Consider the following 25,958-nt stretch of genomic DNA (forward strand, 5'->3'; position numbering starts at 1 on the left):
AATCCCCATCACTAGTATACATCCTAAAGGGGAACTCGACAAAGCTGACTATCATGTCATCTGGATCATTCTCATCAACCATGGCTACTCTCTCTGCTGTAGCAGATATGTTTTATATATAGGTTTATCATATTATTTATGTTTTTCATAACCAACATGAATAATTGATCAACAGGGCCTAACTTTAATTATCAGCTGAAAACCAAACTAACAAGTCTGTTTTTGCAATAATTAAAAAACAAAAAAAGTGTTCCAACAATGTCCATTATATTTTTATTTTAACAATATTATGGCTTCTAATTTTATGTATACTTCAAAGATGAAGCAAGCATCGTAATGATTTTCCAAGAATAAATAATTCGAAAGCTTGGTCGATTTTGTTGAATGGAAGCTCGTGTGTTATGAACTCCTCCAACAACTTCAAGTCCTCCTAAAACACACATCCATGCACATAAATAACTCCGTTGTTAGATATGTACATAACATAAACACACATTTTATATATTAATATGCTTGCATACAAATTAAATAAACAAGTCTTGGGGTTGGTCGTTCGTTCACAGAGGCAGTCTCTTTAACACTCAAAGGTCTTGAGCTCAAATCGAGAAGTAAAAAAAAATTTTCTTAAAAAAAAATAAACATACCCGCAGACACTGATCGACAAAAGGAGGGAGTTGGGTTTTCCCTTTGAAGCCCCCAAACACTGAACCTATGATTGCTCGCCCATCGAACAACTCCATAGGATGCAATGGCAACATCCTTGGTGTCGGATGAATGCCGAGTACTACTGTCAGCCCCCATCCCTATATACGACAACAATTTATATACAAGTTAACACAAATACATTAACACGTACACACATATACGCATATTGACATACATCATGCGTAGACAAGAAGGCTTCACGAAGAACATCAAGATTTCCAGCACACTCGAAGCTAAAGTCTACGCCTCCTTCAGTCATATCCCTTATTTTCTGTAAGCGTTTAATGCATAACTATATCAATATCAACATCATTGAATCTACTTAAACTTATTTATATAAAATGATTAAAAGTACTTACAAAAGGTTAAAGAAGTTAAAATCATGCATACATATGTACTTGTTACTTACCTCATGTACCGAAGTTTTAAGATCGCTTGGGTTTATAAAGTTTGTCATTCCCAATGTTTGGCCTGTTAGTATACAAATTGATATATAAATCGTGTATTAACTAAAAATGCTTTAGGTTCATATTTTTTCAGAAGTAGATATATGTGCTAAACAAGTACATGCCATACCTTTAAAACGCTTGTCATCGCTGATGTCAATTCCTATAATTGTAGATGCTCCTCTTGTTTTTGCTCCTAGTATGGCCTGCTTACAATAATAACATCTAAAAAATAGGTTTCTAATAGCTTTTGTCGACATGTATAGCAAGCTATGGCTTAATATTAATTTCAAGAAAATGATAGGTTATTACTGCTAAGCCAACTGCACCCAAGCCAAAAACCGCAACCGTTGATCCTTGATGTATATTCGCGATATTGATCACCGATCCAATTCCTTCATAATCATATTAATCTTTGTGATTAAACTTAAACCAATAGATGCATAATTTAAAATTACAAATTAATATGTATATAGATCACAACCTGTGGAGAGGCAACAACTAAGTAATGCCATCGTGTTGAGAGGAGCTTTTGGATTAATCTTGACGACACAGGCCGAGTCCATAACTGTGTACTCGCTAAAAGTAGAAGTGTTTAAGAAATGATAGATGGGTTTTCCATCTTGTGTTAAGAACCTTGTTTTCCCATCATTTCTCATTACGCTTCGTAACGGGTCAACTCGAAACTTTGCACATAGATTGGTGGTTTTCAACTTGCAATAAGTACATTCACCACACTCTCCGTTAAAAATTGTAAGAACATGATCTCCTTCTGTTATGTCCTCCACACCTTCCCCTACACTTTCTACAACCCTACATATATCCATCAAACCAAAAGCAACTAATAGATGAGTGTAAGTAAAAGTATTGTCAATGAGGTTTTATCATGGTTTAAAGAGTCAAAAGGCTTGTCTATTCCAATTACATTACAATATACGATAAAATACAGAAGATACACCATAATAAAAGGAGTCATTTACTCCTTTACAAGAATACAGAAATTAACCAAAATTAACTGGTCAAGAACACTTAAATTTTGAACTTATTGTTTAATGTCTGTTACCCACTTCAAGCCAATAGGTAGCGGTCTGACATGTAGTTTGTTTCAGAAGCGTTCGAAAAGCGACCGTGGTAAATTCTTGGTAAACATGTCGGCTACCTAGAGCGTGGTAGGAACAAATTTGGTGTGTAAACGACCCGAGGAGACCAATTCTCTAATGAAATGATAAGCGATGCCAATGTGTTTAGTACATTTATGTGATACCGGATTTTGGGTTAGAAATAAAGCACTTTTATTTTCACACAAGAGAGTTGGTCGATTGGGAGGTAGTGCACGCAACTCATGTTGTAGGTGGGTTAACCGAATGATTTCTGCAATGGTGTTAGTCATGGCTCGATACTCTGATTTATAACTTGAGCGAGCAACGGTTGGTTGTTTCTTTTCATTCCAAAAGACTAGGCTACCCCCTAGATAAATCGAGTATCCATAAGTTGACCGTCTTGTTTCAATTCAACGTGCCCAATCAGCATCGGAGTAGCCAACTAATGATGTTTTAACGGGCGATCAAACGTTAAGCCATATGAAAGTGTACCTTTGACATAGCGAAGTACTCTTTTGACAAGTTGAAAGTGTGCGGTTGTAGGGTTTTGAAGAAATTGATTAGCTTGGTTCACCGCATACGAGAGGTCAGGTCGTGTAATGATGAGATACTGAAGGGAACCAACTAAAGAACAGTAAAGTCTAGGATCATGAAATGGTGTACCCAAAGAGGTGAATGTGTCTGTTGTGGTAAGAGGTGTGGAGACCGGTTTGGCATAAAGAAGACCCACTCGAAAAAGAATGTCCTATGCATACCTGGCTTAACTGAAAAAAAAAATGCGAACGAGGTGGAAATTACCTCTAGACGGTAGAAAATTGTTCAAGGTGCCCAAGTCCTTTATTTTAAATTCCCGGTGTAATATGGTCATGAAGTTTAAGATAACGGTTTGATTGTTGTCGTAAGTTTTATATCATCTACATAAACGAGTAGGTAGATTAATACGGTGCCGATTTTGTAAACAAAAAGTGACGAGTCATCTCAGCTACATCGAAAATAGAGGGTAGTAAGAAGTGTACTTAACCATTGAAACCAATCTCGCGGTGCTTGTTTGAGAACATATAGGGCACATTTAAGAAGCCACACATGATTCCGAAACTTAGAGTCAACAAAGTCCGGTGGTTGTTCCATGTAAATGGTTTTGGTGAGATGTCCATTTAGGAAGGCGCTATTTACATCAAGTTGGTGAAGAGACCAATTATAGCTTGTGGCAAGACTAAGTACCACATGAATTGTGGACGCCTTCACAATCGAACTGATTAAGGTGTGCGAAAAATCAAGACCAGGAACTTGTGTAAAGCCATTAGCGACTAAAAGGACTTTGTAACGGTCAAGAGAACCATCGGATTTTTATTTAATTCGATATATCCATTTGACCTAACAACATTTGAATTGAGAGGGTGTTTAACAAGCTCCTAAGTGTTATTGGTAGTAGATGCGCTAATTCGGCTTGCATTGCTGATACCCATTTCGAATCTTTGAAGGCGGTTTTAACACCCTTTGGGATGTGACTGTTTATAAGAAACTAACGGATATGTTTGTGGGAGAAGTATGTGAGGTCATCAATATGTTTGGCTTTGTAAATTCCAGATTTGGATCGGGTTCGCATATGGTGCGTGTTGGTAGTAGGTTGAGACTGGGAGGTATTTGAAGGAGATTGGGAGCATGTTGGGATGGTGTTTTAAGTTGGGTCGAGAATAAAGTGTTTTTAGGTGGTGGGTTTGGAGGGGCTATGAATAATGGGCTGGAGCTTAAGTAAGATGGGCTAGGTGGAGTATTTTGGCTGGTAAAAGATGGGGTTTGAGTGAGGGGATGTGTGGGTGGGATTTAGGCTGTAGTAGATTGTGGGCCGAAAGGTGTTTGTGAGGTGGAGTTTTTTGTGTGATCTGGACAAAGTATGCACGGGGATTTGTGAGTGCATAGTATTGAGTTTGTGGAAGGAGTTTGAGGTGGTGATGGGGAATTATGAGTAGGAATGGAATCCGCAAAATTTGAAAAAAGAAGTTTGGCCTCATCAAAAGTAAACATAACACTCGAGAAGGGAAAATTATCTTCATCAAATTTTGCAAGTCGTGTCATGTAAACTCGTGATGTAGATGGATTGAGGCATTGATAACCTTTTTATTTGGGGCTATAGCCAATGAAAATACAAGGGTACTTCTAGGGGGAACTAGATGTTTGGCGTAATAACACAAGTATGGGAGGACACGACATCCAAACACACGAAAAGTGGAAAAGGAGGGAGGTGATGAAAGAGAAGTTCGTATGGTGATTTGTTGTGGAGAAGAGGTGTAGGAAGACGGTTTACGATAAAAGTTTCCGAAGTGAAGGCATTAAGCCATAGGTGAGCCGGTGCGTTAGCATTAAATAACATGGCTAGACCCGTTTCACTTATGTGACGGTGATTGTGTACAACTTGTCCGTTTTGTCGAGGTGTATGTGGGCATGATAGTCTATGAAGAATACCATGTCGTTGAAATAGATTTTGAACCCAACTATTAGTAATTTCGGTTCCATCGTCACTTTGAAATACTTTGACATTACATGTGAATTGATTTTGAAAAAAGGTTAAAAAGGTGATGAGCATGTTGTAAAAATATGACTTGAGTTTTAATGGGTAAAACCAACAAAAAAGGGAGAAATCAACCACAAATATGACATAATACAGGTATTGTTCTGTAAGTAGGATTGGTGCAGGACCCCAAAGATCACAATGAATTAAATTCAACACATGTTTATATCATTTATTATTTTCAATAAAAGGTAAATGAGTTGCCTTAGAAAGTTCATATGAAGAACATAGACTCGGTTTAGGCAATAAAGATTTAACAAAAGCTTGCCTAAGTTTATTTAAATTGGAAATAACATCAAACGAGACATGGCCTAAACAGATATGCCATTTATCAAAAGAGGCACAAAGATTGTGAAATTAAGAGAGGACATAAATTCATTCTCACAAGCTCCTTTAGCGAGGACCTCCGCTGTTTTTGGTCCTGAATGTAAAAAAAATGATTAGAAAATAGAACATCGACCGGTGAATCATTTGTTAATCTACTGACAAATAGTAGATTTTTTTGTAAGATTGTGAACCACAAGAACATTATTTAAAGGGATGTTATTTAAAGGGAACATTAACCATTTATGAAGGTGACATGAGTATTACCCGTGGCGGGATGAGATTCATCATGCCCAGCGGTAGAGCAGAGCATATAGGTAGTGACATCGGAATCAGCTGTCCAATCTGGATTTGCATTACATTAAGCATTGAAGGCTTGTGCGAAATTTGCATCTAGCTGTGTGGCTCGTTAGCCATAGGATGGGAAATTTGGGCAAGAGCTTGCATTGTGACCATCTTTCTTGCACAATTGACGTAGATATGTCGCCTACTATAGGAGAACTAACCACGATTGGAGCCACAAAATCGACTAGATGAAGAGCCACGTGAGTATTTGGAGTTTTGAGGGAATCAATTTGATTGCGCTGAGAAAGCTGCTAGGGGTGTGGATTGAGCATTTACGGTTTGCAGAAACATGTCATGATTTTCTGCTTGATCTAGAAGATCATGAAAGGGTGGAGCATGAAGAATCATTCTTTGAGAAGTGGATAATATTTGAAACGAAGTTCCAAGTGTAACATCCGTGTTTTGAAAATAATAAATAAAGAAAACTTTATTATTAAAGTGTGTGTTGCTATTTAAGAACGTCAAATAGTAATGGAATTGGTTGGTAGGCTTAGAATTAATACATTGACTTGAAAATGGTTATGGGCCTAAGGTCTATGGGCTTGGAGTATTTAAACTCCTTAAACCTCCCTAAAACCCTAACTTTCTCATTTCCATCACCTAGCCTCCATACACACACTAAAAAACACACACAAACACTCCATTCTCTCATAGGATATGAGATCCAAGAGGAACCAATGTGATTTCGTGTTCAAGCATCATCAAACAACATACATATAGATCCACGTGTTGGTCCAGATCCTGAACCAAAGTGAAACCCGTAATGTACGTTTTTTTGTATAAAGGTTAGGCTTTTAGACATCGGTTTGTCATAGGATTTGATACGAAGGTAAATCAGGCCTTATAGTGTTATAAGACATTTTTAGTAAACAATTTGTTTGGGATGAGTCGAAATGAACTAATGATGTTCGGGCCCTGTTAAAGGTGAAGTGGTTATGACCCAGGACTCGTTGTCATAGTAAAACGGGCCTTTAAGTGAAGAAAGAAAACGAAAAGAGCTGTAAGGCATGAAAAACGAATCAAGTCGAATGGGATTTCGACTCGAATGGAAATGAATCGATTTGAATGGGAATGAATCGAATCCAATGAGAAACTCAATTGGAAACGAATCGAGTCGAATGGGAATGAATCCAATCGAATGAGAAACTCGACTGGAAATGAAGCGAATCAAATTAGAAACTTGAATCAATTGAATGAGAAACTTGACTCGATTGAGACTCGACTTGATGAAACTTGATTTGATTGAGACTCGGGCTCGACTCGATTAGAATGGACTCGATACGACTCGTCTGAACTTGATTCAAATCATGAAAAAGACATTTTCTGATGAAGTTTTTAGTAAAGGCTTATTAATGAAAATAAAATTTTTCCAAGATGATCTAGAAGCTCGACCCCAGCTAGGGGCACTACCCCTTGGACCCTGCTAGAGGTTTCCGCCCCTAGACCCCGCTGCCAAGGGAGCTGCCCTAAACCCCCGTTCGTTGAAGGTTCACTAACCTAGAAGTATGAGATAGGTAGAACTAGATAATTGATACTTATAATTGTTACACAATTAGTCGTGGACAACTAAGGATGGGAATTACAGTTAACTCAAAAAGAAACAGGACACATGTGAGTTTCTAGCCCCTTTCTCTGTTATGTTTTCTTGGCAGTGTGCATCCTCCTATGTGATTGGTCAATACACTTACCTTAAGTGGTCAGTGTATGTTATATGAACGTTTTATGAATGATATAGTAATATGGAATGCACGAAGGAAAGGTTAGGAGTATGTATGTAGATATATATACATGTGTAAAGGAAATGAATGTATGGTTTTATGGTTGTATGGAATAAAGGGAACAGACCCTAATAATATCTGCGAATGTAGGGAACATACCCTAGTCATATCTGCGAATGTAGGGAACAGACCCTAATAATATCTGCGAACGTAGGAATAGACCCTAATAATATCTGCGAACGTAGGAACAGACCCTAATAATATCTGCGAGTATAGAGAACAGACCCTAATAATATCTACGACTGTAGGGAACAGATCCTAATAATATCTGCGAACGTAGGGAACATACCCTATTAATATCCGCGAGCGTAGGGAACAGACCCTAATAACATATGCAAATGTAGGCAATAGACCCTAATAATATCTATGAGGTTATAGGGCGAAAGGCTCTTCAAAATGTAGAGATAGTTATGTATGTAATATGAAAGTTAAACAAGAAAGTATGAAAGAATGAGAGTATGAATGTATGAAAGTATGAAAGTAAGAACGTATGTAAGTATGTACGAATGAAAGGGAAGCAGGTTAAGTATGTAATATGTATCTTCGGATGCATATATGTAAGTATTTGAATGCAATGTATGCTGCCTGATTAACTAGAACTCACTCAGCGTAGTTGACTTTTAGTATGCACGCAGGCAAATAGAATGAAAGAGCTGGCTTGAGAAGGACACATGGCACTAGGTGAATACTGTGCATCTGAAGAGAAGAAGGGAGAGTTAACGATGTTATGTTTTGATGCTTAATATTAAGATAAGTAGAATGATGTTTCTAAACAAGAATTTATGTTTTGTAATATAATGTTTGAAGTTTTATTATTCCGCGAAAAAGTTGTAATTCATTCTGATATTTAGACTGTGTTTATGAGTAAATCCAACACCCAATGTAGGGCACCGGGTTCAGGGCCTTACATCAAGGCCGCATCGAAACCAATGGTGTTTGTCCTCATCGGTAGGAAAGTGTCTGATGACAGCGAGCTAATCAGAAAGGGATTTGAAGTTCCTTCCAAATTCAGAAATGGAAGAAGTACCCTTTTTTAATTGATGAAGCGAGTCTCAGAGTATGTGTATTCGATCAATACATATGTGGCCATAGGCACATTCAAGAGAACTCCGCACCTGATGGGTAGTGGTATCTCCGATGAATTCAGACGTTGCTTCTTCAGTGAGAGTGTATTGAAGGAACAGAATAACACGTTGGTCCGCTTCCTCCAGGTAAGAAAGTCAAGATTATTTGGACTTGTTTTACCATCAGAAGTGATGGATTCTTATAGAGCAAGAGGTGGATCCATCGACATGGCTTAAAATGTTCAGGTAAGATAGGACCGAGTATACTTGAATTTTCCATGGTAGATAATTAGTAGAGGAAAGCTTGATTGTTATGAGGTGGAGAAGAGTATGGAGAGGGGTGGTGATGGAATTGTGGTATGAGGACGAAGATGATCCAACCATTATACAGGAAATAGAGGTTAAGGTTTTGAGACTCTGGCTGATACCATGAAAGAGTCAGAAGGCTTGTCTATTCCAATTACAATATACGTTTAAATACAGAAGATACACCACAATAATAGGAGTGATTTACTCCTTTACAAGAATACATGAATTAACCAAAATTAATTGGTTAACAACATTTAAATTTTGAACTTATTGTTTAATGTTTTTTTACTGGTCATAAACAATAAAAATTAAGTAATGTAGTTAAAGGAGTTGATATATTGATGTGAATCAACATTGTGTGTCACACCCGGCCTCGAGGGCCTAGACATGTGGCCAATAGTTTCTACCGGTTTTGTAAATACACAAGAGTTGCATTCATTTAATGGAAGTCTTTCAAATAAAATATTCTTTTATAAATTCTTGGGTTTTAGATACATGTTTGATATTACAAAACATGCATTTGAAAACATTATTTACATTATTTAAAAGTTCAAACATCTAAGCTATCATATAACATCTAATGACTATCTATCATCAGTCTTTCTGGTTTCCTGTAAAACAGTTTTGAAAATACGTCAGCGATATGCTGGTGAATCGTTGACTGTCTCTAATATAGTTTCAATATTTTGTTAAAATATAAATATATACAGCTAAGCAGTGCATATGCTCTGTCCCCTGAGGCATATCCACTAATTTACCCACATAAGCCAACATTTCTTTTGGAGATTTGCCCTTTGGAGATAAGGTTTGAGACTTACGCATAGCATGTCTGCTACCTGTCAATTATATATGGATCCAGACACATGTGCATTTTGTCAGAGTGTTTTTATTTTCTATCTTGTGTTATAATGTTTTAGGGATTTCATTATCTCGTATGAACGTTTTCAAACTCTTTAAAACAAATTGCCTGTCTGGACTTTATGAGTAAATCAGTTTGTTTAAAAGTTTAAAGGTTTAATGTATCACCTTTCAAATTTGTTTCGGTAAACTTAATAATATCTGTTTTCTGATGCAAGACCTTTCGTTAATGGTACGCATAAATATCTAGATATTATTTTGATCTAGCTGTAGACCCTCGTTGGTCTGGTTTATAGCTAGTTTCAAACCTTTGATAAAACATTAATTTGTTTTATATTTAAAACTATTTTTGAAAATCTTTTTTTGAAAAGACGCTTTTTCATATTTGAGAATTATTTTCGGTAAACCATGTTTCTTTTCAGAAATAAACGTTTCTTCCTGATGAAGAAACTTCTATGTTTGTCAAAACCCTTTACATAAAATAATGTACAATTTTATGTATAGGTTTGACCATACCCTAGACTGGGTTCAGCTAGATTAGCATATTCACTAAAGCATTGGCTTACATCGTTACCTCGAATAACTTTAACGACTTATTACGAGCTAATAGTTATAACTTCCTACGCTCGACTAGAACTGTCACTTTTTTCTAGACACGAGGGGCTAGTTGAAAATGAAGCAACGCTTGAGAAGGGGCTCATGTTTACGTGAGAGTTGAAAGAGATTTTGAGTTTTTGATGAATCAATATAAACTTTATTTCTAATGCTAAGAATACTTTATGATTAAGTTAAAAGAATCATGATATGTGAAATTATTAGAAAGTGTGGCACTAGAATTTGAGATGTTTCCTTTTAATTCCCCTAATCTTTCTTACAGTTTTTTTAAGTGTCCTCATAACCAATCTTATTAAACTGTGAGATGCTGAAAATATTATGAAATGTGACACTAGAGCTTGACATGTGTCATCCCACCTTCACCATTAATTTCAAGCTTAACATGTGTACTTCACATGTTTCTAGGAGAATAGATATTTTTTTTTGTAATTATTGTTCCATAATATATACTATACAAATGCATATTATTTATTCATCTGAAATATTTAGATGATATAATAAAATATAATTGCTTGTTAAATTTCTCATAACTTTGAATAACCATTTTCCTTCTAAACAACGTTTAACTGAAATGTTTTTTTTATATCCCGAAATGACCATATTTATATGTATGTGACATTCGTCATTTTTGTATTTGTTTCCTATTAATTCGGATCTTTATTATTAATAAAAGTTGGTTATTCATGTTCATTTATGGTGTGTGTTAACTCGACTACAAATCTATTTCATGCATTAATTGCATTTAATCAAAGTCCTGGGGCTAAATACGCTATCCAAACTTTCTGTTAAACTCAGTCCATCGTGATATGCAAAGGAGTCCACCTTCAAATGTAAATTGTTTAATATCTCGGACTTTTCGTATTTTATTCGTTTATGTTTAAACCGATTTGGGAACGTTATTAGGATCTTTAGTACTAATAAAATCAAGCATTTATAAGTATTCCTTAATGTATTTTCATCCTTTGTGTTGTTTAAATTTGTCATCTCTTGCTTAAAAACTTCTAAAAAGATTAAAAATTAGCATTTTTCAAGCACAAGGACTAAATTTGCCAAAAAACAAAGTTCCCTGCCCCTTGGCCACGCCAAGTCATGCGACCAAGGGAGGTTTGGTGGCCATGGGGCGTGGCCACAAGTCTGCACAACTCGTTTTGTTATTTTAACTCTTAGTTCGTATTTTAGTGCAAAACGGTTATTTTTGGACCAAATCTCTTGTTTTAAGCCCCAAGAAAACTAATCTAGACTAGGCACATGTCCACATTCAATAACCCTTTCATCAAGAACGAATTTTGATGATTCTTTAGTTGATTTAGTCATTAAAACGATATTCGATTTCTTAATCGAGCTTATTAAATTAAATTGACTCATGCTTGCATATCCTATATAAACAAGGCATAAATCATCTGCCACACTCTTCCCTAAACCCTAATAATTGTCACTCAGCCGTCACCCACCTTTCACCATCAAGTTCTTCTCTGTTTTTGCCATATTACTCGAAGATACAAGCCTTGGTGTTTTGACTTTGCTATAATATCAATCTATGACTTCGTGTTTCTATCAATTCATACACATTCTGGGTAACTTGTTTAATGTAAATGGTCTATTATTATTCCTTAGTCAACAACCCCTAATCAATTTTTGAGAATAAGGGGAATTGATGGGTCAATTGGACTCTAACCCGTTTAAGGGCATATTGGTCAACAACTTTGGCTAATCAATTTCTTATACTTCTGGTCGGAAACGACTTTCAGTCCAGAAGACTTTTATTTTTGTTTCGAGATTTTAAGGCTACTGACCAAACCCTAACTTCCGACTCGCTGTTCGGATTCTGGTTAGTACCAGCTCGCTTATATGTTAATTATCTCATAACCGAAGATCTAGACATCCATATGGATTGATTCTAGCGGCAATGTTCTTGGTTTTAATCAAAATTTATTATCTCTAAGTTTCATGTTTGTTTGATTTCTCTCAGTTAGCACATTAAAGGACGGTTCATTCGTTTAAACGTGTTTTTCTTATTATTTTTGCACACTCGCTTAAGCAATAATGTGAGATATCATTCCCATTTTATTTTACTATTTTTAAAGGTTTTGGAGACATATGCATATCTATTCATATTATATATCATATATCATATATATACACAAACTCGCAAACGTAAATATTGTGTGTATTTCAATTAAATGCTAATTACTACTTATTTAAGTGTTTATTTTATGGCATTCGGAGAGGTCCATCATAATCACATTATAGTATGATCATACGTCGTCTTAGTAGCTAAAGCCCGCTCGCATGGCGATGGTCAACCGACAATCACATTTATATACTAGTCTTAGTAGCCAAATGTTAGTACACGGTTTTCTGTCTCGGTGTTTGTTAAAGTATTATTATATTAGAACTTAATGTATTTTGGTAAATGTAAGCCCATTCGTTATTTAATGTAGGGCACATTCGTTAAGAGTCTTAACAAATGTGACCCATTCGCTAATGTATCCTCATTCGTTAAGGTTGTTAACGAATGTGGGCCATTCGTCTGTTATAATGTATTATGTAACGAATGAGGTTCATTCGTTAAGGCTTGTTTAACGAATGACCTCATCCCCTATAAATACCCTATAAACATATTCTAAAGTAACGAAGGTTATTATTTTGAATCTGCATCTTGTTACTCTGCCCAAATCTCTCTGTATACACACACACAAATCGTTCATAATAGTATAACCTAATCGTATATTGAATCAATCATTGTAATCACAGAACTAGATCTGATAGATATGGTTCCTCAATTGGTATCAGAGCCATATGTTCAGATCTCTTATTGATTCGCGAGGTTAATTGTGTTGTAATTGTATTCAATTGATTGATAACTTCATCAATTAGTTGATTATATGTATTCGGACTTAATTTTAATTGGTATTTGATCAATTGACTTAGTAATTGAGTATAATTGAATCTGTAAATGGCTAAGGATTGATAAATAATGTATATTTATGTGTTTTGGTTGGATTAATCATGTTAGTTTTGAGTGAATTAATAGATTGAAAGTTGAGATAATGGCGGGAAAAACGATTTGAGTTTGAGGTTTGATTGAATTGGTTTTGGTTTGGTTTGTGGTTTTGGACGTGATTGAATAGGTTTGAATTGTGTTTCCGAGGGTTTTGGTGTTGATTTCAGTGAATTTGGTTAGGATTTGTGATAATTTTGTGATTCTGGACTTGGATAGAAGTTATGAATGTTCATTCGTTAACATGAATGCTCATTCGTGTAACTTCATTCGTTAAGCGGTTGTAACTGAATCATACAACTATCATCCACTCATAATTGCTTATTCGTTATAGATAATGTCATTCGCTATGATCTTATTCGTGTCCTTATTCTCCTAGTAACTCATTCGCTACACTCATTTGCTACCGGAAACTCATTCGCTATCTGAGTCATTCGCTACCCGACCTCATTCGTGTTTTTCCTCATTCGTGTCAAGCTCATTCGTCTAAACAGTATTCTCATTCATTTAAGTAATCATTCGTGTCTTGTCTTCATTCGTTGATATAAGCCATTTGTGTCTACAGAGCGTGATCTCATTCGTTGAACCAATCTTTCTCATTTTGTCAAGTTTAGTTCTTATGCTTTCAAACTTTGTCTAAATCAATCAAACATGGTAAACTATTGTGCATTAGCATCTTAGAATGCTATGATGCAGCAAATGTTGACGACGGAAAACGAGATCGGTTCACACAAGTGTCCCAAATTGTCGAGGTTAAGTGACTATGCTCGTTTGGAACCTCGTTTTGGAGAACACTTAGGTTCTTTTCATCAGGAGTGTGTTAGAAACTTGGAGAACACTTAGGTTCTTTTCATCAGGAGTGTGTTAGAAACTTGGAGAATGTTTACCTGCCTCCTCAAGTAGGAAGTGCTACTACCAGGTTTACTGACAAGGAATTCAGTATGTACAGTGCTGATGACAAGAAAGACCTGAATAATGAGACCAAGGCTTATTCTACCCTCACTATGGCATTACCATATTTTCCATCAATTTAGCCATATCAAACCGTGTGCAACGTTGTTTGCCCAATTAAAAGCAAGAAGTTTGAGAAACACGTTAGAGAGCAAAAAGACTACGGTCAAGTTTCAATTAAGATACTTTACACTACTTAAGAATGAAACGGTTGAGGAGATGATAAATCGTTTTTGTCATCTTATGGAAGAAATGTCTACGGTTAAAATGGAGCCAAGTGAAATAGACAAGATCGATACAATCAAGAACGCATTGCCAGCTACTTATTCTACGTTCTTATTGGTGCTGAAAGAAAATGGCTACTTCAAAAACGAGAACCTAACTGCGAAAGAATTCATCAACAAGTTAGAAGAGCGTAAGTATGATATGAGTTGCCAAAGCTTGTTGAAGGACAGCCAAGATCCTACCTTGTATGGTGGATCTTTACCAACAAGTGGCAATAGCAGTTCTGTTCCGATTACCGCCTTCTACATACAAAATGATGCTGAAGGAATTCAAGGTGGTAATCAGATACCTAATGTATGCTTCATGGCCTCTGGGTCATCTACTGCGGGTGCTAGTTTGTTAAGTTCACCACCAAATGTAAACATGAAGGAAGTAGAACATCAATTTGCTTTCATGTGCGCATTTATGACTTCATATGAACAGTTAGTGGGAAGTAAGATAGCCTCTAGTGAACTAACAGACGAAGACTATGATAAGATAGACCCGGATTACTTGGAATTGAAGGATCTCATGTGGAATATAGCTATGATAGTCCGTAAGGTAAAAAGGTTTATGCAACGAATTGGGAAAGACCTACCCACATTGAACAAACGGGTTGGTTTTGACAAACATAAGGTAAAGTGCTACAACTGCCAAGAATTTGGTCACTTCGCAAAGGAGTGTGACAAACCTAAGAAGGAGTACACTGGTCCCCAAACTCAAGACAGAAACTCAGGTAAAAGTTCAAATGTATCTGAAAAGAAAACTAAATCTGAGGGGGGGGGGGGGGAGCATGTGAAGACTAGTAGTTCACAAGCACTTGTTGTGAATGTAGGAATTGGCTGGTCATAAAAACTTCTGGGTAATCAAACGAACATGGCAGTGTTTGAAAATACAGAGCAGTTTCAAGATGCACGTGGTGATAACTTAAGTGACGAGAGAGAATCGTCTAAGTCAGAGACAGAATCGGATGAATCATGTGTTAGTCAAACTAAATCTTTTTCTTGCATGGAAAAAATCGAAGAGGTTTGTATTAATTCAAGTTTTAAAGTTTCCATGAATGAAAGTCATGAAATGATTACTTCTGTAGTAAGCACTGAGTGTGATCAATGTGGTGAACTTAAATGCAAACTTGAGTCTGCTTTACACCACAACGATCAACTAGAGAATGAACTTACTATGCTTCTTGAATGCCATAGACAAGCATCTAAATCGTTAGATCAATCATCTTTGAAAATCAAGAACTTGTCTGTGAGCAACCATGATTTGAAAGGAGAAGTTAATTGTAAACTGGTTATTATCATACAACACTTTCAAGAAATCCTCAAACTTAGAACCAGTGTCACTAAACTTGAGAATGAAATCTTAGAGTTGAAAAACAAAATTAGCAAGTTTAGATATTCTTCATTCCTTCTAAATGATATTATAGAATTCAATAACTCTCACCAGAAGAACGGGAAAGCTGGTTTGGGATTTGTTGAAATTCCACCTCCATTCAAGAATGATTATTCTTGTAATCCTGAGATAGTAAAAACCAAAACTGTTGAATATGATCCTATATCAGAATTTAAACCAACTATCTAAGAAAAACAAGAAAACGTTAAGGTGAAAGTGAAAACTGTTGGTTCTGATAAACTAGTTCATGAAAAAATTCATATTAAAAGTAAATCGGTGTTTATAGAAAATGAGATCGGTGGATCGCTTGAAGAACTGAATGAACCAGTGGTGATTTATAAAAATGAAAACATTGCTACTGAAAATCACATTCTGTATGAACCGGAAGATTTTGAAAATGCGGTTTATGGTTCACAATCTTCAAACAGTTAAAGTAAACACATCAGAAAAACCTAAATTTTCTGATGAGGATTTAATGAAGTTCATTAATCCTTCGAAAGTTTCTAAATTAAATCAAGGACAGGTTTACAAGCTTAAAGGTTTGAGTAAAGTATTTTTTGACAAAGAAGTCCTGTTGAGCTTGGTAAATCCGGAATTGATAGAAAGTGTATTCAACGATGATACATCTAATGCAACTGAGCTTGAGGATGCTTTCATGAAGTCAAAATCCATTAAACCTCAAGTGAAATAGAATTTAAATTCTTTCAAGCCTATAAAATTTGTAGAATCATCAGGATTGGAAAATGTTTCTAACATGACCAATCTGGAGTTTTATAAAAATAAAAAGGGAATTAAGAACACTGTTTCAAACTCAGTTCCTATTGTGACACCAAAGGTTGTTATAGCTCAACATGAGCCTACTCATGTGGCTCATGTTTTACCACAAAAAGTAATTGACTCTCGTTTAATTTTTATATGTGGTGAACATGGTCACATAGCCAAGAAATGTGAGGCAAAGGTATCAAATGTTAAACATGTGACTAAGGATCCAACTCCTCATGTTAACATGAAACAACAACAACGTTGAAGTCACAAATGGACGAGTCTTTTTATAATGAATTCAAACATTATTTCTCGAAAAGTCATTCGGGTAGATGAATGTAACTTATCTAATAAACTGTTTAAGGTTGCTCAACCGATTTGTAAGAATACTGATTCAGGAGTGATTCGGGATGGGTATTTGAAAAGAAAGTTAAAGAAACCATTAACTTATTCTTAAGTTCCTCAATCACAACTGAAGTCGGTTTTTAATGTATCTCCAAAAGTTTCAAAGGGAGAGCCCAATACTGAGGCTTGTGCTGCCTTTTTGAACTAATCATTTTACTTTTAGTGCAGAGTTCATCCAGGACGATTTCAGGAGACAAATGGATTCTTGATAGTGAATGTTCTCGGCATATTAACGGCAATCTCGATCTGTTATCAAATGTTAAAGATATTAAGGGGGGATACGTTGCTTTTGTGGGTAACCAGGGTGGAATGATTACTAAGGAAGGGGAGGTGTCAAACGGTAATATTACGTTTGAGAAGGTAAATTATTGTGAAAAGGTAGATCACAACTTACTGAGTGTTTCTCATATTTGTGATAAAAAGTATACTATCTTGTTTACCGACAAGGAATGTGTAATCCTTCAACTGGGATTCACGATTTCTGAAGACATGGTTGTCATGCGATCACCTCGATCGAATGATATTTATGTCCTGGACATGGGACTTAAATTATATACCATACCTTCTGAGACGTGTTTTATCTCAAAAGCAACTGAGAAAGATACGATTCTCTGGCACATGCGTACGGGACACATCCACATTCGCAAGATGAATCATTTGATGGCTAATAACTTGGTGGATGGTGTGTCCCATTAAGCTTCAATTTGAATGACCATTGCATTGCCTGTAAGAAGGGAAAACAGAAAAGGAAGTCACACCCGAGTAAACAAATTAATTCTATTGATACTCCAATTGAACGACTTCATATGAACTTGTTTGGTCCTGTGAATCGCCCGAGTATTGCTGGTGAACTCGACTGTTTGGTAGTGACTGACGACTACTCGAGGTACTTGTGGGTTTTATTTATGAGCTTAAAAGACCAAACACCGGTTTTGATAAAGAATCTGATCATGAATATCGAATCACTTTATAAACACAAAGTGAAACGAATTCGGATTGATAACGGTACAGAATTCAAAAACAACGTACTTGATTTCTTTTGTATTCAACGGTGAATACATCGGGAATTTTAGTGCTCCATATGTACTGTAACAAAATGGCGTTTCGGAACGAAAGAATCGGACGTTAATCAAAGTGGGTAGGACAATGTTAACGGATTCAAAGCTTCCGGTCCAGTTCTGGAATGAAGCTGTTAACACCGAATACTATACATTGAATAGAGTCCTAATGGTTAGGAAGCTAAAGAAAATGAGCTACGAGCTTCTTAATAACCGAAAGCCGAATTTAAAGTATTTGAAACCATTTGGGAGCTCATGCACCTTATTGGAGAAAGATGCTGGAAAGTTTGAAGAAAAAGCATTCGAGGGTTGTTTTCTTGGGTATGCTTCACCTAGGAAACGAGTGTTTAATATTTCTTCGGGTGTGTGGAAGAGTGATATCATGTTGATTGTCATAGCTACACCACACCTCCTACCGGCAAAGGGCCCGACTGGATGTTTGACTATGATTCTTTATTTAACTCATTTACTCCATCGGTTGAAATGGAAACCGAAGACTTGGTTCATGGATATTTGGAAGATCAATTCATCTCCAGACCAAGTTCTTCTACTTATAAAGATATCGATGTATCTATTCACCCGAAAACATCAAATTATGTTTCAGATTCTTCCGATGACGTTGAGTTTGTTGATTCGTCTTCTATACCTTTGGATGATTTTCAAGGAGTTCCCGAGATTGTTCAAGTTGAAGATTCGTCACAAACGGTATCTTTAGATACAGCCAAGGAGAATATCACCAATCTTGGTGATAACGTATCGGTTCCTGCAAATCCTTTGTTAAGGGTTCATGCAAATCATCCTCAAGAACAGTTTATCGGTAATGTAAACGACGGGGTGAAAACGTGACGACAGCTCGCTAATGTATGTGGTGGTGATAATGTATCTCTTGATGTTAACGTATCAGAGGATACTGTGTTGTGTGCTTATGCGGATATGCATGTAACTAGTATTCTCAACATCGCCAAATACACCTGCATTCTATCTCAAATAGAACCTACCAGTGTCACAATGGAACTGAAGGAACCATCTTGGGTTGAAGCAATGCATGAGAAGCTGCAACAGTTTGTGAGACTGGTGTATGGGATTAAATTGATAAACACGAGAGAATCAAGAAAGCGATTCCTACTAAATGGGTTTACAAGTGTAATCGTGGGGTGATCGTTAGGAATAAGGCACGGTTAGTCGTCTTTGGATACAATTAGCAAGAAGGCATAGATTACACAAAAGTGTATGCTCCAGTAGCACGACTGGAAGCCATACGTATCTTTTTGGCCTACACAGCTTTCAAGAACTTCAAAGTCTATCAGATGGATGTGAAATCTGCTTTTCTGAATGGTGAAATACACGGGGAGGTGTATGTGAAGCAACCTCCCGATTTTGAAGATCCGGACTATCCCGAGCGTGTTTACCGATTAAACAAAGCTCTATATGGTTTACACCAGGCTCCGAGAGCCTGGTACAGCACACTTGCTGACCATCTTTTGGATAGTGGCTTCAAACGGGGGACTGTGGACTGTACATTATTCTACAAGAATATTGGTGAAGATCTACTCCTAGTCCAAATCTATGTGAACGATATCATTTTGGCTCGACGAGCGACAAACGGTGTAAGGAGTTCGAGAGCACAAAAATTCGAGATCAGTTCGATGGGGGAGATAAACTTCTTTTTGGGGTTGCAGGTTCAACAGTCTGATTTGGGAATATTCATTCATCAAACCAAATATGTGAACGATGTCTTGAGCTGATTCAAGATAACTGTTAGAAAAGTCCCCTCGACACAACAACCCGTGGGTCACAATTTATCACCGGTTGAATTGGAGGATACCGTTGATTCGACCCTGTATTGAGCGATGATTGGTTCTCTCATGTACTTAACTGCATCTCGACCTGACATTATGTTTGCTGCTTTTCTATATGTAAGGTATCAGTAGAGTCCCCGAGTGACTCATTCGACGACGGTTAAGCGTATCATGCACTATTTGAGGGGTAATCCTGACATTGGGTTATGGTATCCCAAGGATGATAGTTTTGATCTGACTGCTTACACCGACTCGGACTACGGAGGATGCAAGATCAACTTCAAGTCAACAACAGCAGAATGCCAATTTTTGGGAAACCGGTTTGTTTCCTGGCAATGTAAGAAGCAGACAATGGTTTCAACTTCAACAGCCGAAGTAGAATATGTGGCAGTCTCGAGTTGCTGCTCATAGCTTTTGTGGATCCAGCAACGTCTGCGGGATTACAGTTTGAAGTTTCTTACCATGCCTATCTATATTGATAATTCAGCTGCTAAAGTATCACCAAGAATCCTGTTTAGCATTCTTAAATGAAACGCATCGAAATCCGATGCCATTTTATCCGTGATTGTTATGAAAAGAAACTCATAAGTATAGATAAATTCACACGGATTTTTAGAAAGCTGACCTTTATACCAAAGCCTTTGACAAAACACATTTTAAATATTTGCTTGGTATAAATGGTTTAAAAACTTTAACGGAAATTCTATCGCTTGGTTAAATCATCTTTATTTTGTAAAGTTTTTCTTTTGTTTTTAAATTTGTCTTTTATTTTGTGTTTTAGGGGGAGAAATTTAGAAAAAAAATACAAAAATATTGTGTTTTCTGTTTGTACAGATAAAATCCAAAATCCAAAAACATTCAAATGTTAAAAAATACAAAAACATTGAAAAATTGCTCCTCAAAATGAGATCTTGAAGCATAAAGGGAAAATGATAGTACATTGACCTGACGGATCTAGCACATGAATAAATTGGACCGAAAATTGCCGTAAGACCAGCTATATGATATGCAAGATAGGCTTGACAGACTATATAGGTCTGATAAGATATAAACATAAAGATTGCTGAATCTTGTGGTATAACATCTAGAAGCATGGTTTTATATCTAATTTGGAATTCAAAAAGTTTAACAATTATTGTGTGTGCATGCGTAGATTTTGCTAAGAAATTCAGCTTATTTTTCTTTTTATTTTGTAAAGAAATTATATTTTATTTTTTCTTTATTTTTGTTTAAATCTTGGATTCTCTATTGCCTGATAGTCATATCCGACCTAAAAATTAAGATTTGAATATTTTACTTTATTTTCTTGGTGTTTCGTATAAAACATTGGACTTCTCCGCACAATAATACGGGATTATCCGAATTATTGTTAAGGCCTTATACAATTTCAACTTATTTTTACTTTCTTATTTTTTTTTAAAATGAAACCTTATATGCGTGTAGTAATACCGATCTTAAGGGAAAAGTTTAACTTTCTGCTTTATTTTTAGTTTTCTTATTTTTTCATGAGTTACAATTAATCAATTTCCATAATCAAGAGAAAAACATACTAGTGACAATTCACTGTATAAGAGATAGAAAAATTATTTCTGATAGGTGGGGTCCATATATAATTCGTTCTTAATTGAACCTTAATCATCTTGTAAAGTTACTGAAAAGTCTGTCTAAAGTTTAAGAGGACAATTATATCTGCAATTATCGTTGGATTATGTGCATAATAAGGTAGAAATTGAAGTGTAGCTTAGGAAGTTATAAGTCAATATAATTCCCTGCTCGAACTCACAAAAATATGTACTGCTTTATTGTTTATACTTTTATTGTTTTTACATTTTGTTATTTCATTTATGTTTTTGTTTGAAAAATGAAAAATTCAGAAAGATTTAAGGTGTGTTTTGATATAAATTTTTGAAAAATCAAAAATATTTTATTTTTTCTTTATTTTTGATTTACCAAGCGTGTGAATTATTCAAAAAGGAAAGAAAAAGCTTTTCCCCACAATTTAAGTTAAATCATGCTAAAGTATGCAATTTTTAAAGTATATCCGTTTAATTTAAGGTTTGACGATCAACGATTGATTGTTAACGTAAATAAAACATTAAAGTAATCTCATTTGAAACCCTAGTGGTTTAAATGATTATTTAATTCATTCGGATGGAAATTATTTTCATTCGTGAAAAGTAATTCATCATTTGTTACTACAGTGTAACGAATGGGTGACGTACATTCCAAACCATAACGAATGTGCTCATTTGTTATGTATACACATTCGCTTCCGCTACCTGATAACGAATGTACTCATTCGTGTACTGTAATAACGAATGACAAGATAATTTAACTTATTCGTTAACTCTAACGAATGACAAGGTTATTCGTTAAATTTTTAACGAATGATTGAGTTATTCGCGTGATGTTAACGAATATCAATTTTAAAGTAACAAATAAGAGACTCATTCGACTCATTCGTTAGTTTAGACACACGAGTCACATTGGGATTCGTGTAATCATTGAAGGGCATTTATAAACCCTAGGAGACAAATGGCAGTTCATTCATCTTCACTATTTCATTGTTTTATAACGATAAACTCTGCCAAAATTTTGTCAAATCTTCGAACATCAATCTTTCGCTTACTAACTGATATTGTGATAATCTACAGGTAACGACGAATGCATGCATACCATTTTTGTTTGATTTGAACCAGGAATCACTGATTAATTGATGAATACATTCTAACAAACCGACAGATTACCGATCTAGATATTGAACTGATTAAATCTCATTTAGGTGGTGTTTAAGTGTCTGATGATTATCAACGCATATAGATGACCTAAATTAGGGGTTATTGGTTGGTTTAGATGTTATCTTGATATCAATTGAATCAGTTTTGACTTTATCATTCATGTTTTAATTTTGACCTTGACTGGGTTAGTCAAATGGACATCTAATGTATCATTCGTTAATCCTTGACGAATGACAAGCTATTCGTTATATGGATAATGAATCAGCTTATGGTAACGAATGACTGTCTTATTCATTAAATCTAACGAATGAAGTCCTTATTCGTTAATGTATAACGATTGTATCTTTATTTGTTAAAGTAACGAACGAAGATACTTATTCGTTTAAGTGTATTAACGAATGTACCTTTTCGTTAAAGTAAATCTAATGAATGAAGATGCTATTCATTAAACAGAAGGGTATTTATGGAAATTTTGGAAATTAATTTATTTGTTTTTTTAAACCACATGGCAGAAAATCTTGAGAACGTTCCTGATCCTGTACCTGAGCAACAAGCCGAGCAAGTTGCTAATGTGGCTGAACAAGAAGCTGATCCCAAGCCCGTCCAGTCATGCTTCTGTGGGACAAGAAGCATAATATTTGCGCATTTCTCGAGGATAATTTCTTTGGATTGGATATGTTTGGAGGGATCATCAATTTTTTGAAGAGATTGAGAATTTACGTTGCTATCTCAACAGACACACACGTACATCAAAAATTATACAAGCTTTCTAGGACACGCGAAGTATATTGAGGGGGAGAACCAGATTGAAGTTGAAATTCAGGGTAAACCGGTGGTGATAGATGTGCCGGCTATACGAGATGTATTAGGTTTTGGTGATTCAGTGGATAATTGTTGTAAGTTTGATAGATCGTTGATTAGGGGGTTGTTTGGACGTGTGAGGTACAAGGGGGATTTATATCGTTCGATGTATAACAAGGAAAATCTTTGCGAACAGTATAAGTACTCGTTACACGTACTTATACATTGCCTTGGTGGAAGGAAAGGAGGGCATGATGAATGTAGGGTTATGCTGCAGTCTGCTTTCGTCGCATTAGTTCTCAACAAGCCATTCAATTTCTCAGAAATGGTTTTGTATCATTTGAAAGAGAACTGCACAACCAAAAAGAACAAGTTCTTAATGTATCCGCGTTTCTTACAGCTGATCATTAATGATTTACAGCCTGACTTAGTTAAAGACCCGACGAACATAGCTGATCTTATGCTTCTCGAGCATATGAATCTTGATACAATGCAGAGAATTAGGACTTATCGTGGATAAACTTTGTAGAACTGACCATGATACAAGAGGTTGATCAGTCACTTAGTCAACATTGACTACATAGCTCCACCTAATGATCGCCGGGCACACGACGATTCTGATTCAGAGCATGAAGGCGGTGATGGTGGTAATGATGATGGTGGTGATGGTGGTCAGGGTCCAGGAAGTTCTGATGTGCGTAAAAGGAAAGGAAAAGAACCTATGATTGAGAAGCATTAGAAACCGAAGAAGTAAAGGGTGAGACGGGGATCTGGTATTGAAATACCAAGTCAACCTCCGATTCCTAATGTTGTATTATCTCTACCTGATACTGTTCCAGTTCATGTTATTCGTACTTCTCCGATCCCTATGGTGACTACTTCTCCAGTTTCTCCTATAATTACATTGGTGACTACCACGTCTGTTGATCTGAGGCTTGGAGTTATACCTCAGATGGTACTTTCGTCTTTGCCGAGCCCGCAAACGCAAATGATGGCTCTAGTGAGTCCGTCGGTGATGATGCAACAGCCTGAGCATTTAATCATGACCTTTAATCGTCCTCAGGGCCCGTTACAACATGTTCCTCTTAACTTCAATCAATTGACGCGTCAAGGTCAGATGTTCCTGCTTCTGAATCTGATTCATTTACAACAAAATCATATGGCTGCGGACCATGCATTCTAAGAGCAAATGAGGCTAGAGCAACGGAATATGTTCCGACGTATCCAGTACGTTAAGAAAGAAAACAAGGATTTAAAAGCCCTTGTTGCTGCTCAGGGGGAGAGGTTAAATAAACAAGACTAGATCATTCTCCAACTTACGTACAAAGAAGATGAATTGAGGAAGCTGAAAGGGGATGATTGGGATCTGGATGATATGGGTGTTGGTAGTGGTGACCAACAACCATGCGGTGACGGTGCGTCGTCGTCAGGAAAATCTGCTGAGGCTGGTGGAAGTGGTAGTAACTTACAGATTATTCCGTACAAGGATTACAGTAATGTAAAGTCGGTCAATATGATAGCGGCTAATATGATTTTGTTTATTGATACGGACGGGATTGTAAAAAGTATGGTGAATGTGGATGAAATTGAAGAAGGGAATTTTTTGCTCATTTTTTATCCAAAGTACAGATCGCCTTGCTTAGGGAAATTAACGAGGAAGAGTTGGAAGAATTGGGGAAGACAGTTGATGTGGACATAGAGTTTGAGCCTAACGTAAATACGGGTATTTCAAGGGGGAATAGGCCGTTTAATTATGACGAGGTCGAGGTTGAAGATGTGACTGCAGAGGAATATCCAAAGATGTATACGAGTAATAATTCTGATGATGGAATTCCATTCTTCATGACCGAACACTTTGAAGCTGCAGAAGAACATTTGAGACAGGACCGGGGTAGGGATAAAGAGAAGGAGGTTGAGAAGAAGAAGAAACGTACTTCTGATGGTATGTTTTGGCACAATGTTCAACACATGAACAAGATAATCGAGGCTTTACGCTACAATGAACGTGAAGAAATCCGACAGGCGAAAGTCCTAGCATCTGAATACCAAATTAAGAAGTATGTGAGCCTGCGATCTGCTAAAGGTAATATTATTTCGTGGCTATACAATTCGGAACTTAAAGTATGTGTGGTCAAATGAGAACATGGGATTCACTATTTTCGACGTATTATTGACGTGTTATCCCTACCACGTTGGGATGTGAGGACGTTGGCAAACCGACCATTCATAAATCGTGGTAACAATTAGTTGACTAATTGGTTCTACTAACATTTGTTACACGAAGCACATTGTGGATCTAAGTTTTTCAAGCCTCAGGTGTCGACACAAAAGTATATCGAAGAAATCGATCCTCGCACTGGCTGAAGAAAGTACATGCAAAGATCTTTCCTAAAAGTCTGTTTACAACGTTTAACAGGTGGTATTATGATAACTGTACTAGAGAAGCGGTTATTGGATTAGGATCGGGGCTTAAAACTGAGTTTATACGTGTTATCGATCCGATGTGGCTTGTTAATTTATCGGAGTCAAACAACGATGCACTTTATCATAACCAGATCTGGTGGGCTGAGACTAGAGATTATGATCTTGCGATGCAATTCCAGCATGTTATGCGGGTTTGTTATGCATTTAATACATAGCTTCAACGACTGGAAGACTCAAAGATTCATAA

At 36.3% G+C, this 25,958-nt stretch overlaps 1 protein-coding gene across 1 annotated transcript in view; it reads right to left on the reverse strand.

Annotated features, from left to right (window-relative positions):
• Positions 1-313: 313 nt before the first annotated feature.
• The window catches only part of LOC143547381 (alcohol dehydrogenase-like 4), a 30,662-nt gene continuing 5,017 nt past the window's right edge, over positions 314-25,958 (reverse strand). Inside the window, exons 4-10 of the mRNA XM_077038821.1 lie at positions 1,636-1,964; positions 1,464-1,546; positions 1,282-1,357; positions 1,115-1,176; positions 881-976; positions 645-803; positions 314-427 (exon numbers count right to left, since the gene is read on the reverse strand). Coding sequence (XP_076894936.1) covers positions 314-427; positions 645-803; positions 881-976; positions 1,115-1,176; positions 1,282-1,357; positions 1,464-1,546; positions 1,636-1,964 — 919 coding nt within the window. The remainder of the gene's footprint in view (positions 428-644; positions 804-880; positions 977-1,114; positions 1,177-1,281; positions 1,358-1,463; positions 1,547-1,635; positions 1,965-25,958) is intronic.

This window comes from Bidens hawaiensis, unplaced genomic scaffold (assembly GCF_021521415.1).
Source record: "Bidens hawaiensis isolate Kalapana, Puna unplaced genomic scaffold, B.hawaiensis_p1.1 tig00000905_1, whole genome shotgun sequence".
In the NCBI taxonomy this organism is placed as follows: Eukaryota; Viridiplantae; Streptophyta; class Magnoliopsida; order Asterales; family Asteraceae; genus Bidens; species Bidens hawaiensis.